The sequence below is a fragment of the Vulpes lagopus genome, chromosome 5 (assembly GCF_018345385.1).
Source record: "Vulpes lagopus strain Blue_001 chromosome 5, ASM1834538v1, whole genome shotgun sequence".
NCBI lineage: Eukaryota > Metazoa > Chordata > Mammalia > Carnivora > Canidae > Vulpes > Vulpes lagopus.
The window spans coordinates 12,209,886-12,227,604 of NC_054828.1; the positions used below are offsets into that span (position 1 = coordinate 12,209,886).

The 17,719-nt window shown below is 37.3% G+C and overlaps 1 protein-coding gene across 15 annotated transcripts in view; it reads left to right on the forward strand.

The window, feature by feature from the left end:
- RBFOX2 (RNA binding fox-1 homolog 2) overlaps positions 1–17,719 on the forward strand; it is a 277,497-nt gene that overhangs the window by 153,339 nt on the left and 106,439 nt on the right. The window contains exon 1 of one of the 15 annotated variants that reach the window (XM_041755059.1): positions 16,262–16,788. The exons of the other annotated variants lie outside the window; for them this stretch is intronic. Coding sequence (XP_041610993.1) covers positions 16,744–16,788 — 45 coding nt within the window. The 5' untranslated portion in view covers positions 16,262–16,743. Of the gene's footprint in view, positions 1–16,261; positions 16,789–17,719 lie in introns of those variants that run through there. 15 annotated transcript variants of the gene reach the window in all.

Genomic DNA, 17,719 nt, shown 5'->3' on the forward strand with positions numbered 1-17,719 from the left:
CAGGTGATCTATGTGGGGTGAAGGCCTATATGTGTAAGACAGTCACAGCCAGAGTGGGCTTCCTCACCCAGGGTTGAGTAGGACCTGAAAGGTCAGGCAATATCGAAGATCCATGGGCCAGTCTAGAATCCCAGGCTACTAATGCTTAGGCAAATAGGCCAGGCAGTATTTTAGGGGGATGACTCTTGGCGCCTGAACACTAGGGGTCCAAGGCCACTCTAGTAAATAGGTTGGGGACACTATTCCTTTATTTAGCTTTCTTTTATTTCGACAAATACATTGTGCATACTTGTGGGCTAGGCACCCTTGTAGAAAAACATGTAGCAGGCTTGATTGGGGTGCTGAGTCAATCCATTGCTTTGTCACAGGTCTAACAACCTTTACATGTTTTGGGTGAAGGTAGGAATGAATTCTTAAACTTGTTAGCCCAAAGCTTAGCGAGCTTGAGTGAGACAGCCTGGTTGGGCTGGAAGGGAAGGAGATAGCAAGTCAGTTTTTTCTTCTTGCTCTCACAGATATTTTAGAACTCAGGGACTCATTTTCATAGATTCTTTTGATTCAGATGGTGAGTAATAACCTACTCTTGGACACAGTTTCATAAGAAATGTGATTTTGATCACTTTTTCAGGATCTTGTGCATGTGATCTTAGTATTGAAAGATGATTTCAAAGTATCCATGATAGGTCCTTCCTTTCTCATGGTGGTTTTAAGTGGGAAGTAACAAGTACTGTAGTATTAACCCAGACTTTTCTAGAAAGATTCTACAATTTAGTATTGATCCTTAATTGATTCGAACCAGAACTTCTATCTTAATCCCTCTTCCCACCCTCCCTCCCTTCCTGTTTTAATAGTTCATATAGGTAAAATAAAACCTAGTTTTAAAAAAGTGATGTGATATGCAGTGTTGGATATTACATTGATGAAATAATCCTGTCTAAAAGTATTTGTATCTTTTGTTTGATATTCATACTTTGTTTTTGGCTAAGGTGGTTGAAGGGAACTTAACTCTGTAGATAATTAAAAAAAAAATTAACTCTGAAACTGATGATCAAATGGAGTTTATCACCTTATTTTTTATTCATAAAATAATTTTCAAAGAATGCTAATGAAAAAAAGCCAAACATATTAATAGAGGAAACCTTTCTTAAGTTCTAATAGCCCTTACCAGAGCAACAACCTTTAGTTAACATAGTTAAGAAACATGAGTAATAAAAAAAAAAAAAAGAAACATGAGTAATAAACACAAAGGCTGTTGTGAAGAGGTATCTGCATACTGATTTTGTCTTATCTTGTGGGCAGCTATGTGTCTAGTAAACACAAAGAATACATTGTGAAGGCCATAAAATGTTTTGGTAATTCTGTACATGGTACAATAATCATAAACATTAGGCATAATTGTTTTGTAGTGTTCTGGGTGACATCAAAATATAAAGTTGCTGGAACATATATTTAGAGTATTCTGTATTTCAGGGCTTAGTAGTTTTTTTTTTTTAATTAAACTGTATTTTGGAATAACTATGGATTCACTACACATATTTTAAAGTGAGATTTGGTGAGATTTTGACATAAGTAAGTACCTGTGACACAGTCAAGGTAATGAATATATTCCTCACCCCAAAAGTTTTTTTCCTTATCATTTTGCCACATTTGCTTTACTATTCTCTCTGTATTTTTTTCTGAGCCTTTGAGAGTAAATTAAAATATATGTGTGTGTGATACATACACATATATCATGTCCCTTTAGCCCAAAATACCTACTTATTTTCTAATAAGTACACTTAAAACACAGTGTACACAGTACACTTAAAACAACCAGGACATTTCATATAGGTACTGTTATCTCCTATGCAGCTCACATCCCAGTTTGCTAATTGTCCCAGTAATGTGTTTTATAGCAATAGATAGACTTTCCTTTCCACCAAACTTCTATTTTCAGATAATCATAGATTTGCATACAGTTACAAGAAATTGGTTAGATATCCCATGTATTTCATTGGTGGTAACATCTTGCAAAACTATAGTACAGTATCACAACCAGGAAATTGGCATTTACACTGTCAAGACAGAACACTTTTATCACCACCACAAAGATCCCTTGGGTGTTACCCATTTATAGCCATGGGCATGTCCACCTGCCTGTACTTCTCCTTAACTTGCAACCACTGATTTGGTCTCCATTTCTGTAATTCTGTCTTTTCAAGAATGTTTTATAAATAAAATTATACAGCACATAAGCTTTTGAGATTACGTAAAACAGCATAGTTCTCTGGTGTTTCATCTTGGTCCTTGCACGTGTCAGTCCATCCTTTTTCTTGTTTCATAGTATTCTCTGGTTTGGATGTACTGTAGTTTGCTTAAACATTCACATGTTGAAAGACATCTGGGTCATTTCCAGTTTCTGCCTACTATCCAGTTTGGCTGGATTAGAGCAGTCTATAAAGGTGCTGTAAACATTTGTGTGTAGATGTTTGTGTGGACAGTCCTTGAGGGTAGATGCATAGGTGTACCATTGCCAACAATCCAAGGGTAATTGCATACTTACTTTTTTAGGGGAATGTTAAACTGTTTTCCAGTGGCTGCACCATTTTATGCCCCCACCGGCAATGTATGAGTTACTTAGTTTTTCTCCATCCTCACCATTATTTGATGTAACTTTTTCTTCCCTAGTCATTCTGATGGATGCATAGTTGTGATTTGATTTCCCTGATGGCTAACAATGTTAGATATTTTTGTGTTGATTTATTATTTGTAGATCCTCTTTGGTGAAACTTCAGTATCTTACCCAGATTCTAATTGGATTGTTTCCATACTGTTGAGTTTTAAGAGTTCTTTCTGTATTCCATACAGTCCCATGTCAGATGTGTGGTTTGCCAACATTTCTCTTGTTCTGTAGCTTGTCTTTTCATAGAACAAAAGTTTTTAATTTTCATGAAGTCTGATTTATCAATTTTTCCTTTTATGAATCATGTTTTTGGTGTCAAGTCAAAAAGAACTCTGCCTAGCCCCTAGGTCCTAAAGATTTTCTTCTATGTTTCTTTTTTTCCTCAAAGTTTGATAGGTCTGGGGGGGTGAACATGGGGGCTCCTTATTTCTCCTCCCCTAATGTCACTTGGGCCCAGCTATTGGGATGCCTGAGAATAGCCTGGTAAGGTACAAGTTTAGGCTCCCTACTAGGTCTTTGCTAAAACATGGGTAGGACCAAGGTTGGGTTTGGCTGGATTAGAGCAGTCTAAAAATTTTCTGTCTCGCTGGGCTTCCCCTTCCCTTGTCCTTTGATTGCAGAGAAGAGGCTTCCCTTGGGTCCTTTTTTTTTTGTTTGTGCCCATTGGTGCTTCCAGGTTCTGTGGGAGCTTCCAGGCTCCATGAGGCAAAGAGAAAACCCAGGGAGCTCACTATATGTCCTGAGGTCCCATTCCAGGTTGCTTTCTTCTTTACCTGTAAGTGGAGTCTTTATATTTGTTTAATATGTCAGATGTCTAGGGTTTTAAGTTGGGTGAAATGGGGGAAAGTATATGTAATCCTTCTTTCCAGAAGCAGAAGCCAGTAGTTTATTTTATGTTAATTGATAGGTTTTCTGTCAAAGAGAAATTTGTGTAAATTAATGTATAAATATAAATGTTCCAAGAGAAGTAAATACTGTCACTTACCCCTAAGCCACACTTTTGAGAAATCTTCCTTAAAATATGCTGCCATTCTTAAAATGCATTAATAGTCTGAACATACATGGTTCCAGCTGGGTCTCTCTTTCTCTCCTAATTTATCCCCGGTGCATGTCCATCCGCAACATACTGGCTGCAGTTTGCTAGTTAATTATTTTACATATTGTTGCATGTAAAATGTCAGCAATTTAAATCTGTTTTCCTGGTTGGCCGTTATTCATGTCACGGTTACTTTTAAGCTAAGGAACGAACTACAGTCTTTTTTTCCGATATTATTATATCATAACTGGGGGAGTATTTTATAGTTTGGAAAGGAAAGCCAGTACATACACTAGGGTGTATACATCCCTAGTTGGCTGTGGGCAACACCTGGTAATCACATTCATTCATAACATTTGCAGCTCAATGTTTTTGCATACTTACACCAAGTATGGTGTTGTCCCATTTTATCACCAAATGAACCTCTCTTCCACCAGCACAAAAAACTGATGGGAAGGAAAGTAAGAGAGAAAGGTAGTTTTCCGAGCTTTTTGGGCTTTGGAATTACACATAAGGGATTCTGGACCTCTGGAAATAGGGCAGTCAGCAAATGGAGTTGGAGTAAGGGCCCTATTTTTAGCCCTGAACTCCACACTGTTTAACCACTGAGGTGGTGCTGGAGGCCCTGGATTTGCCAACTGTGATTGTTTCCAGTATGAAAACAAAAGCGGCTATTGGTTTAATCCTGTTATATGGTGTTGATCTTAAAAATCGTTGGATTCATATTAGGATTTGGGTTTTAATCCTGTAAGGATCAGACTTTCATCTTACTTATCCTAAATCCCTCTTTAATCTTGTTAATTATGCCAGACTGCTTTCCCAGGGGTCAGGGTTTGTGTGTGTGTGTGTAGGATGTATTCATATAGTTGCTTTTCCAAAGGTATCTTTCTCTGTCTCTGAAAATGAAGATCAGTTTTCTCGCAAAGAGCTGTAGAGTCCATGTGTACTTCTCCAGAGTAGCATTAGTATTGCAAGGATAACACCAGTTCTGTATTCTTATACCCAAGATTAAAGTAAGTCTCTGCAAGGCCTCCTGAGAGGGAATCTAGTGCTTGTCTTGGATTTCTCAGGAAGGCATGTGGCACTCTTCTAAAATGGGAATATCATTTGAGTTTAGAGGCTCTTAGTCAAAAAATATAGTTAAATTGATTATAATTGAGATGCCACTCTTCTATACTAGAACAGAAAATCAGTTCTTATTACCTTTTGACCTTCACATTGAAATTGTGCTGTGTGCCTTAGGAAAAGAAAATACATGTTTCGTCTTGGATCTCTTTGCTTCCACTTAACAGAACATAACTGCTATGGATCTTGTGCTGTTTCTTCCCTTCTTTCCCTTAAAGTATAATTGTCAATGACTGTCCTCTCCAAGCAATAAAAATAATAGATCTTAGCTAACCATAAGATTTTTTTTTTCTTATTTCTGCTTTTAGGGTGGGAAGTTTTGTAATTGGACCAAAAGTTTTACTGATGGATTCAGGAACCAGTAAACCTATACCAAATGATTTCTCGTATAGCCCCACATAATTACTTTTCCCCACATAATTACTTCCTCTAGTTGTTGGGTGGTGGTGGTTCTTGTTTTTTAACTAATAATTGGAGTACCTAATGTAGAGTCCTTCAACTGCTAAAACATGATGGTTTTATGTCGTGGGGAAAAATAGCCTGGTCAACTCTATTTTAATCTTATCTTTTTCTTTTCTTTTCTTTTCTTTTCTTTTCTTTTCTTTTCTTTTCTTTTCTTTTCTTTTCCTTATTTATTCACGAGAAACAGAGAGAGAGAGAGAGAGAGAGAGAGAGAGAGAGAGGCAGAGACACAGACAGAGGGAGAAGCAGGCTCCATGCAGGGAGCCTGATGTGGGACTCGATCCCAGGTCTCCAGGATCACACCCCAGGCCGAAGGCGGCGCTAAACCGCTGAGCCACCCGGGCTGCTCTATTTTAATCTTTCTATGATTATTTCACTTACAGAAATTACTCAAGGATTCCTAAATATAAAAAGTTAAAGTAAACCTTGGTATTACAAATTAAACTGGCCTTTAGAACTATTGGTATTTTATATTCAGCTATCCTTTATTTCTTCCAAATGAAGTAGGTACAGTCTTTTGATGCATATATGGTTATGAATGTTTATTTTGCATATTCATTTTAAAGGAAATAAAGTATTTAAGAGAACTTAACTTATGTATTTATGTAAGGGAACTTTATTTAAATTAAGGGAAATGTATTTAAGGGAACGTCTTTGCAAAAATGCAAGATGTCTTCGTTACTGGCAGGGCTGTAATGCTGACATTGAGATTGTGGGAAGTGGCAAGAAGTTGTTACCAGGATCTAATTCTATAAATGGGAAATATTTAGGGTAAAGAACTCACTTTAGGTGATGGAGTGATTGTGTGTGTGCATGCTTTACCAGAAGTGAGGAGGGGCGACTTTGATTTCTAATCCGCTTTGGGGGGAGCTCCATATCAGGGCTGCACAGAAACGTTCAGTGAAGCAGCTCCTTTATCATAAAGAGAATTTTAATTAAAAAATGTTCTTGCATCGTGAGCAGAGTAAGCGACAGCCGGCTACACTGGGCATTTATCTCCTTCAAACCACATTACCAGTAATTGCTGCATTAAATCAAAGTCAGAAGAGATTACAGGTCTGAATTGAGCAAGGGGCTCGTGCCAACCCAAGGATTCCCACACTGCTGTATTGCTGCTATCAGAGCCTTGTCCCAGTCCCCAGTATGGAGGAGAGTCAGGTGATGCCCGACAGTTCATCTGTAAGGCGCAAGCATAGTGAGCACAATCCAAGACCCTGTGGTCTACCCTTTGGGGTAGCTGTTTATTTTGAGCACAAGGAAATGGTTTCTCATTGTTTTTCAGTACTGTTAGTTAAAAAGAGAACATGTTACCTGCTTTGCACTCAAGAAGATGTGCTTTGAGATAAAAATCACTTGTACTTTCTCTGCTCCTTTACATATTCATATTGCCGTCCTGGTCAAGCGTGGTCTTCTCACTTGACTGAGTAATCTGACAGAAGTGCATTGCCCTACACTGCACATGTGTGGGAGTTTCCTCTTCCTTCCTCTTTCCCCGCTACTGTCTTTCCTCCCTCTAACACAATTATATAGCTCTTCAGATGCTTTCTGCTTCCTATCGAGGCCACTTACCCTTCAGATATAGATCTGGCTTCATAAATCAGATAATTCTGAATCTCCTTTAAACGCCCTTCCTAAATTATCAGAGATGATGTTGATGACGATGGCAGTGACGGTAAGAGCAGCTCTAACTTAATACTCACTCGTCGAATACCAGGCGTATTCATATGCCGGCTGATGTAATCATCCTAGCAACCCAATGAGGTAGGCATTCCTATCGTCTTTTTTCCAGATACAAGGCCTGAGGCAGAGAGATGTGAAATAACTTTCTCAAAGTTACACAGCTCTTAACTGCACACTAATGTGACTTCTGTACACCAATCAGGCATTCTGCTAGGTGTTAGGGATGCTTCGAGGAATAAGATAGATTATATGGTCCCTACCGCCTTAGGCTGGAAGAGGCAGAAATTACATTCATGACAAGTTGAAAAGGACATGTGCTAGTGCTAAGGTGGTATGCAGCAGAGATCTAAACTAGACTAATCAGAAGTGATTTTTAAAAAAGCCTGCTTTTATACTTCTGCTTAAATCTCATACCTAATTTGCCACCATACCCATAATCTTCCTTTTAATAAGACTTCCTCTGTAATGTTGTAGGGACGCTAGTGACTTTCCCCAACTCCCTTTACCAGTCTACCCTCTCCCCAAAGAAAAGAACTAGCCCTCCACAAACTCATTGCAGCACATGAGGCAGGAATTCATTTATTTTTTTAACAGCTCTACTGAAGTTTAATTGATAGGCAATAAATTACACATATGTAAAGCTTATAATTTGATAAGTTTTGACATCTCTAAAAGTTCCCTCATACCCCTTGTTATTCTTCCAACTCTCCCTCCACATCTCCAGGCTGATACAATTTCTATCAGCATGGATTAGTTTGCATTTTCTAGTATTTTGTAAAAATGGAAGCACAGTAAATACTCTTTTTCCTGGTTTGTTTGATGCAGCATAATGATTTTGAGGTTCATTAAAAATCATTGCATATACCAATGGTTCATTTATTTTTGTTGCCAAATAATAGGTTATTGTGGACATACCATAATTTGTTCATCATTTATTTCTGATGGACAGTTAGTTTTTTTCCGTTTTGGGCTTTGATATATAAAGCTGCTGTTTCTCTGAACAAGTCTTTAAATGAATTTATGTTTTCATTTCTCTTGGATAAATACTTAGAAGTGGAATGCAAGGATCATATGGTATGTATATGTTTAGCTTTTTAAGAAATTGCTAAATTGTTTCCACATTGACTATACCATTTGATACTCTCACCAGCAGTATTTGACACTTTCTGTTCCTCCATTGCCTTGCCAGCATTTAATATTGTTGATCCTTCAAATATGAGTCTTCCTAATAGGTATGTAGTGGCATTGTTGTAGTTTTAATTTCTGAATGAATAATGGCATCAAGCATCTTTTCATTTGCTTTGTTGATATCTCTGTATCATCTTTGGCCAAGTGTCCAAATCTTTTGCTCATTAATAAAAAAAAACCAAAACGGGTTACTTGTTTTCTTATGCTTGAGTTTGAAGAGATTTTATATATTCTGGATATAAGTCCTGTATCAGATGCATGCTTTGCAAATATTTTCTCTCAGTTTAGCTTGTCTTTATATTCTTACAGTATCTTTTGTAGAGCAGAAAATTTTAATGAAGTTCATTTTATTAGTTTGTTCTTTTACAAACTGTGCCCTTGGCGTCATATCTTAGAAACCTTTGCCTCATCCAAAGTCATACAGGTTTTCTCCTAGGAGTTTTATAATTTCACCTTTCACATTTTAGTCTGTGGTCCATTTTGACCAGATATTGTATATGGTATATAAGGTATGTATCTAGGTTCATTTTCATTGTGTGTGGATATCCAGTTCTGATACCATTTGTTGAAAACACTGTTCTTTATCCACTGAATTGCCTTTGTACCTGTGGATCTATTTTTGCATTTTCTATTTTGTTCCACTGATGTATTTTTCTACCTTGACACCAACACCACACTGTCTGAAGGGATGTGAGTATTATGGGATCCAGTAGACTTCAGAAAAGTGATAGTGAACTATCATAAACCTCAGGTATAGCATTTGATTTCAGTACATACCTAGAGAAAAGGTATTCATAAACTTGAAAACCTATTTTTGAACAGTGGATATGTACTCTGAGAGATATACACTGGTCATCAAGAGATATACATCAGCTCTTTCAGTCTAGAAGACTCAATATTCCCAGCATATTAATTCTCACCAAACTGATCTTTAGATCCAGTGTAATCCCAATCAAAATCCAAGTAGATTTTTTATAGAAGCTAACAAGCTAATTTTAAAATTTATATGGAAATGCCAAGGACCTAGAAGCCAAAACAGTTTTGAAAAAGAAAAAGTTGGAGAACTAACACAGCTTGATTTCAAGCTTCAGTGATTAAGACAGTATGATAGGGATCCCTGGGTGGCGCAGGGGTTTAGTGCCTGTCTTTGGCCCAGGGCGCGATCCTGGAGACCCAGGATGGAATCCCACATCGGGCTCCTGGTGCATGGAGCCTGCTTCTCCCTCTGCCTGTGTCTCTGCCTCTCTCTCTCTCTGTGTGTGTGTGACTATCATAAATTAAAAAAAAAAAAAAGGATGATATTGGCCTCTGTGTGGAGGCATATATTCTTAATGTTATACAATGAGATTGGGTTAGTTAAGTTTTGCTGTATAACAAACCTCTCCAACCAAAATTTAATGGCTTAAACAGTGTTAATTTATGTGTTCACAATTCTGTGGATCAGAAATTTGAATGGTTCTTCTTGTCTGGACTGACCTGGGTGGTCTGGGATGACCTGACTTTCACATCTGGCAACTAGTTGGCAAGCTGATTGGTCATGAGAGCATAACTGGAACAGCTCATCTCTGTTCTACTTTGTTTTCCATCCATCCTCACACGGTAGTCTCAGGGTTCCGGTGAGTAGCAAGGGAAGGCAAGTCCAGTGAACAAATACCTGTCAAGCCTCTGATTGTATCACATTTGCTAATGGCCCAGTGGCTAATGCTGGTCATAAGGAAGGCTAAGAGTGGTTTCAAGGGGTGGAGGAAAAGTTCCACCTCTTACTGGAGGGGCTCTAAAATAGTGCGATGATTTTTGTAATATATCACAGAGGCATTATGAATGAGTTAGATAAAAGTTTCTGTGGAAGCTAAAAGGCTCTATTATATAAGATAATGTATGTAGAATCATTTGTAGATGTATTTTCCAAATAGTATTTTAATATTTATAGTTATTTTCTGCTTTAAGAGATATCTTTCCCCTTACCCTTTATGTACTGTCGTTCTGGATTTACAGTGAATGTCTATTGGCCTATTTTTTTTATGGATACGTTTTACTTCTTAGTAGTACTGGTATAGAGTGAAAGAGTAATGAAAGACACTTCTAACAAAAATGCTAATCCTTGGCCTCACCATTTGCATGCCTTGTGTCTCTCTCCAAATAGAAGAATGCATTTCAGCCATAGCATGGCCTGTCCTGTTACTACCCATACTTCCTTTTGTACCATGTGTCATAAAAAGGAGTTCTTCTGTACTTAACCATGATTTGCTATTCTCTGGTAGGTATAATTTCAAGCATTTTCATTGGTGTAGAAAATTCAACAGTCCTCACAGTACCTTAGAACCAACAGAATTTTATATGAATATTTTTGAATAGGCTCTTGACTTGTGTGCATATATTCATTCACTTGCCAACATTTCTGTACGCACCCTCGGTATGACTTTGCCCATGCCATACTGTTATATGCATTTGAATGCTGTTACACTGCCTCCCACCACCCTCCCCAGGTCCCCTGGAAAACTCTTTAACGGATTAATTCATTTCAAGTATTAACCGCTCATGAACTATTCCTGGCTTCCATCACCCTGGGAAGTTCGATGGTGGCAGTGGTGGCAGCCGTGGCTTTTTTCCCAGGTCACACCAATACAATATTTGACATTTGTCAAATAGTATTTTGGTGTTTGTTTTCTGCTTTCTTTCCCCTGCCATCAGCTCTTTCTATTCCTAGGGCTTCACACAACATTGAGGATATCTTGGTTGAATGAATGTTGACTGAAGGAACAAATGCGAGGTGATCTGTGCCTGGTTTTTAATTCATTTCACCCTGATTTGCAGTTTCAGGTGATTTTGAACCTTCCCTTCTCACATGCTGATGGGCATGGGCTGTGTGAAAGGTATTGGCTTAATTCTTTGAGAGAAATATGGAGTCAGACAGGTCCTGCCCTTAAAGAAATCATCTAATAGATTAAACAAGTATTGCTAAAAACATAGAAAGTAGTAAGTGCCATTAGTCAGCTAAAGGTAAAATACCATGAAGTTCAGACAAAAGAGAAATTACTTCTGTCTGGAAGTAATCAGGAAGAGCTTCATGGAACAGATAGCATGAAGGTAGACATGGAAGGGATCCATTTAAAGGTTTGGTCATTTTGAAATAGGTAAGAAAACAATATGATCAAAGGCACAGAGCCAAAAAAACAAGACAAGGTAACAGTCCTCCTTGACCGAGACAACAGTGGGTAGTTGAATGTATCACTAATTATTTTTGTACTTTATTGTCACTTGGAAGACAAGCAAGGATCCCAAGATAGTTGTATTAAAATTTATATGCAGATACTGTGTCTATTTTCCATGTGGATTGTGAATTTATTAATTTCACTGCCATCCTTTTGCTGATATTACAAAAGCAGCTCTCTCACAAAACTTGTTTTGATCCCCTTATTTACTAAATTCAGTTTATCTTTCCTACATTCTCATTTTTTTAAAAAAACTTCTCTGTATTTCTACTTGACATTGCTATATACTCAACTCTGGTATCAGTTTATGAAATGCCTCCCCTAGTGTAAGGGACATAGGGTAGAAGAATAGTAACGGATGTTCTCTATGTCCTGGCTTTTGTGAATAGTACATGATCCTGCTTAATCTTTTTTATCCTTTGTTGCTATTTCTGCCTTCTAGAAGTGAGTATTCCTTAAGGTTCTATTTTCAGCCCTGTGCCTTGTATCCACTGTTCGTTCTTTCTCTCTCTCTCTCTCTCTCTCTCTCTCTCTCTCTCTCTCTTTCTTTCATCTGTCTTCTCTATCTTTTCTTTTTTGAAAGAAAAATACTGTGGACTAATTCAATGTGGGAGAACAGTCAGCCACATTCTGCCCTTGACTGTTCCTCCCATACTCCTGTTGGCTCTTCATTTCTAACCCTGACCTCTCTTCTGGGACTGCCACCTACACCTCTGAGTATTTGTTAGACATTTCCTATTGGATGTCCTGCCATAACTTCAGAGCAGTTTATACTTCCGATTTTCCTGTTTTATTAGTGGGATACTTATTTGGCCAATCAACTAGACTCAGAACCATAGTGTTATATTTAATTACCCTTTCTCTCATACCCTGTATCTGAACAATCTGCAGTTCCTGTGGATGCTGCCTTTGTAATGTTTCCTACATCTATACCTTCATTATTCCTATGGCTAACGTGGTTTTGCATTAATAATCTGTAGACTATTGTAATTTTATCCTCTAATTGGCTTCCCTGACTTTTCTGTTCTTCCTGTGGCCACTAGAGCCATTTTCACAGAATGTTAATTTTGTAGCATGCTTTCCTTCTCAAATTGTCTTTGAAGGTAAGGTCTAAAATACATAGCCTGATGTCCTAAACCCTCCACAGTGATTCCAGCCTACTTTTCTTAGCATTTGCCACTGTTCACCCAGTCATCTAGACTGGTCACACTGATCCTTAAATAAGTCTTGCATATTTCTAAATACATATTTTGCCTACATACATATCTTTCTTTCCTTCATCCCTTCCATCCTCATCTGTCTCAAGCCCTGTCTTTTTTTTTTTTTTTTAACTTTTATGTTATCCCATTACACAGCAGTCTTTGGAATCTTCTAATATTATTGTCACTAAAACTAATTTTATACCTTAAAGCAGAGAGGTCTTTGCAATCTGTGCTTAAATATTCTACCGTGAGGCCTAACTCTAGTATCTTTGCACACTCATAGTAGGATTGTGGCTTAGTGAGAAGGGAAGGAAAAGGAGAGAAGAAAAAAAGAATGAGAAGAAAGTAGAAAAGAGAAGAACCTCAGATATTTTCTGACTATCCAGTACTTGGTAACTCTTGATACCTCGACTGTAGATGGTACAGATTACATTGCATTATCACCAATCATGTTCTATGGTATGGGACTGATGATGGTAAATTGTCTACTTTATCCTTATCAAAACTTAAATTTCATAAATCTCAAAGTAGTTTCTAGATATCTCAGTCTTAAATATCACTAGGTCTATTTCTCTCTGATAACATTACAGTCCATCTAACAGACATTATGGATATGCCGACTGTTGAAATTTGTAGTCCGTGTGTCTTTACTAAAGAGATGCATAGAAATATATGTGAAAGGCCATTTTCTGTATTTATAATTGGTCAATACACAAAGACTTTACTACTATAAAAACATTCATAATATTGCAAAGTGTGTGCTTTTTCAAATGGTATAAGTATTTTTTTGAATTTTAGCTTGACTAAGTTACTGGTCTTATATAACAATTTGAATTTTTTTTTACAGGAGATGAGTCAAAGGGCAAGAAGTAGTATACATGGAGTTATCATTCAAATAAATCAATTGTTTTGCCATATTTCTGAGGGACTATTTATTTAAACTAGACCTGGGCACAGTTTTGGCAGAATCTAGGTTAAGACATGAATAAGATTGTTTATCATTTCTATCCTCCAGAGAGTTATAGTAAGGCTATCATATAGGTAAAGCAACTGTGTTAATATAGATGAGACTGAGAAAGATTGCTAGTTTTTAAACTACTTATACTCAAAGGAAAACCTGTCTTGATTCCCTTAAACTTATAAATAAAAAATATATTATAGGAGTGCCAAAGGCTAATTTAAATGTGTTTGAACATACTAGAAGTTTCTCTCTAAAATAATAAAGCCAACTACCTCCCCGCCATCCTACCCTTTAGAGGTGCAGGTTTTGTCTTATGCCTATAATGTGTGTGTGTGTGTGTGTGTGTGCGTGTGTGTGTATGTGTATAAATATATTACATGTTACATATAATAGATAGTATATATATATGGCATCTGTGGTATGTCAATAAGTTATATATATGTATGTGTGTATACATATAACTGTATGACATGTAAGACATAAAGCTTAGAAATTGCATGATTTACTGATTGACATATAGAGATACATATGTGCATTTAAAAATATGGAAATACACGTACACATTATTCAGTAATAATTTTTTTCATTTAATGAACGATCAGTTACATCTTTTCACTTTGTATGTATAGATATATACTCGAGAAGAATTTAAAGCTCTAGAAATTGACTAGGCCCTCAGTAATGTATATGGAGACCATTTTCAAGTTTAAATATACCAGCTGTTTAGAATTTGAATTATAATATGTCATCTTAAATACAGTACCATCTGGGAACTTCATCATCTGTAATTAACTCACCAAATACTGAACAGAATTAACTTATGAAATTTGTCAGTCATAGTTTGTGGCAAGTACTGCTGTATATGAGATGAAGTAGAGTGGAAGTGGAATGGAATGGAATGGGAATGGCGTACAAGGAAGAAGAAGGGTTAGAGAATGATTTGATTAGATGTAGAAATATAGTATAAGATTTTAATACAGAAACATTTACCTTTGCTATTTCTTAATTTTTTAATCACTGTATAGGGGATAGAAAACCACTTTAATAACCATATAGGGGACAGTTAGAATGTATTATAGGCCCTTAGTGTGTGACAAATCAGATAAAAAATGTTGTGAGGTTCAGATACTCCCTTAAGAATTGACAAACAGACTCTCAAAATTGTGGTGGTGAGAAAGCGATACAATGGACGTGTTCATTAAGAGCAACTTTGAAAAAAATCTCATTCCTTGTATGAGAAGTTGCTCACAGTGTTTAATTTTGTGCTGTAGCATCCTTTTGGCTTTTCGTTTTACCTGCGTGCTTATCTGCTTCCCCCCGAACTATAAAGTCCTCAACAACAAAACCATGTCTGTTCATATTGCCAGTGCTTAAGCACAGTACCTAGTGTGCAGTAGATATTCAGTAAATTTTTATTTAATTGTACTGAATTGATGCATTATTGTCTCTCATACAGAACACATGGCCCCAGAATACCGGCAATCTGAACTTTGTCTAGTACATTGTCTAGTACATTGTAGTTACAATGATCCTCCTAATCTTTTAGAACCAATTTGAGGAAAATGTTTAACCAAGAGAACTGTCTTAGATGTACTAAGGCCATTTTGACTCTTAAAAAACAATTTCTTCTGAACAATCCTAAAATAAAATGCAGTGACCATAAAAGGAGAAAACCTGCATGGGGGGTGGCGGGGGGTGGCAACACAGTAGTACATAAACTCTCACAGATGCCTCACAGTTCCATTTAATCCTCGTAGGTTTAATCTTACTGAAACATGTTATAATATTACTGGCTCTCCAAGGTTAGATAGAGAGATCATAGCCCTTGAAACTAATTTAGAATTATTTATCATTATGAACTTTTGAATGCTTGCCCCAAGTAGGGGATTTCTTAGGAGCAATACTTAAAAACAGTGTGTCTCTTACTAAGCATTTACTTTCTGCTCAACTCCATGTACTATTTTCTAAGAATTACTTCAGTTCTCTGGTTTTAGATGGGCTGTTTAGACTTCAGAAAGCTAACCTGCTTTATCAGACTGACTTAACACCTGCCCATGTTTGTTACTGCTTTTAATATTTGTTATAGAAATATGTGTGCACGTGTGTGTTTGTATTTAATGGTAGGGTGGGTATAGCAGCTTCCTAAAAGAGGAAAAGCAACTGGCTTTTCTGAAAAAACCTTTCCACCCCCACTTTTTTTGGAAGCAGCCGGAGTTAATCCTTACATGTTTGATTGGAACAGCTGAGAGAGTGTCTTGCATATCTTAAGGTCTCCAGTCGACTCATGTTGCCTCAGAGTTGGGGCCACCTTCCTCTTTTCTAGTCCTGATCCTGCCAGCTGTCCCAGCCTCTGTTAAAGCATAGTGAAGGAGGTGTTAAATGATACACAAACATACGCTGTCATGAAAGGGATCCCTTTACTGCATGTAGCAGTGTGACTTCTTTTTTCTCCCATTCCTTTCCACGACAGAGGGGTTTTATACTGTTAATCCTAGCACCTGTCTCTGCCGGAGACAGTTAGAAGGGGTGTGTGTGTGTGTGTTGTATGTGCGTGTGTGTGCGCGTGCGCACCATCCTGCCCAAGAAGGAATAGAGAAATAATACCAGTCCCATCTGCCTTTCCATGTCCTGGATTGGGAGTGTTCTCTCTGACGCACTTAAAGCCTGGAACATATATATCCTTATCTTGGATACCTTGTGCTTCCTACCATTTTTGTTTGCCACTTTAAGGAGCCTGTGTTCTTTTCCCTGGCTGTCATTCTTTGCCTCTTGAGTTTTTGGTGGAGTTGTCAGTTTAAAACCAACAGTAATAGCAAGTCTCTAGTATAGCTTTCAGTCTGTCACTGAAAGCCTTTTGCTTTTTCCCTGAACATTTCTCCTGGGTAGTTTTGAATCTTACTGGGGTGGAAGCCTGGGCTGAACCAAGCTCCAACCTCATCATCTGAGCCAGCATACCTATCTGGAGCTTTTTGCTTTTTCCCTGAACATTTCTTCTGGGTAGTTTTGAATCTTACTGGGGTGGAAGCCTGGGCTGAACCAGGCTCCAACCTCATCATCTGAGCCAGCATACCTATCTGCATAGACTGGGAGTCAGCCAAAGATTTTTTGGTACTACTTACTTAGTTCCTTTGGACAGCACAGCCAGAGCAAGCAGGGCAAAAGTGTAGACACTTTTGGTACTGTCTTTATCCAAAGATTTTTTGTTCCCCTTTGCTATGTATGGTGTATATTGTATGGATTATCAATATCCTGTTGTCCAGGTAAGCTAAGGGCTATAACTTTTTTTTTTTTTTTTTAAGGTACTGTTTGATGTGACGGTTTTATGGTGGGATGAAATGCTTATAAGCTTTCTGTCTTTTGACCTGGTACCATTTAGGGCATAGATTTCTCATAGTATTTTGCTAATTTGCTATAATGGGAGGTTTGAGCTTTATAGTATTGAGGGCTGGGCAGGAGAGGTTGCTTTCAACTCTAGACGTTCTGAAGTTTCAGAGAGATTTGTGTGTGTGTGTGTGTGTGTGTGTGTGTTAAGCAGTGGGCTTGGCATTGTAAATGTAACATAACTAAGTCACTGTCCTACAGTACACTTGAGGCTTCATTTTGAGCAGATGAGAAGCACAAATGGTGGTTTTCAAATGTTGCCATGTTTTTTCAGAAAGGTAATATTTTATTTTAGACTATTTTGCAATGAGATAAATAGTATTTTAGTTATTAACTTATTGAAGTCTAGAATCAGAAAATTTTAAGTCATTATCAAATATATTTCTGAATATCGATTTACCTTTAAGTTAGTAGTAGTATAGTGAATGAAGTTGAAGAACCCTGGATTCTGATTCAATCTGTAGTGTCACCACCTCTGTCATATGCATATAGCTTCGTTTTACATGACTTTCCTGTTCCTGTATATAAAATGAAGGTATTGGACCAAATGATCTTCATATGCCACAATTCTTTGAAATATTAATTGTGCTGAAAAGAATAGGAAAATAAAAATGGTGAATACAGTTAATTCTGAATTACAGATACTAGTTGTTTTCTCAGTTTATTTTGGTTTATCTGTGTTCTCATGACACTTAATTTTTTTTTTTTTCAAATGGCCATTTCTCTAATAATTAGGTCCTCAGTTGTAGGCTGGACAGAAAGGCATAGGGTTAAAGGAAGTGACAAACTAACCAGTATATCCTATTAGAT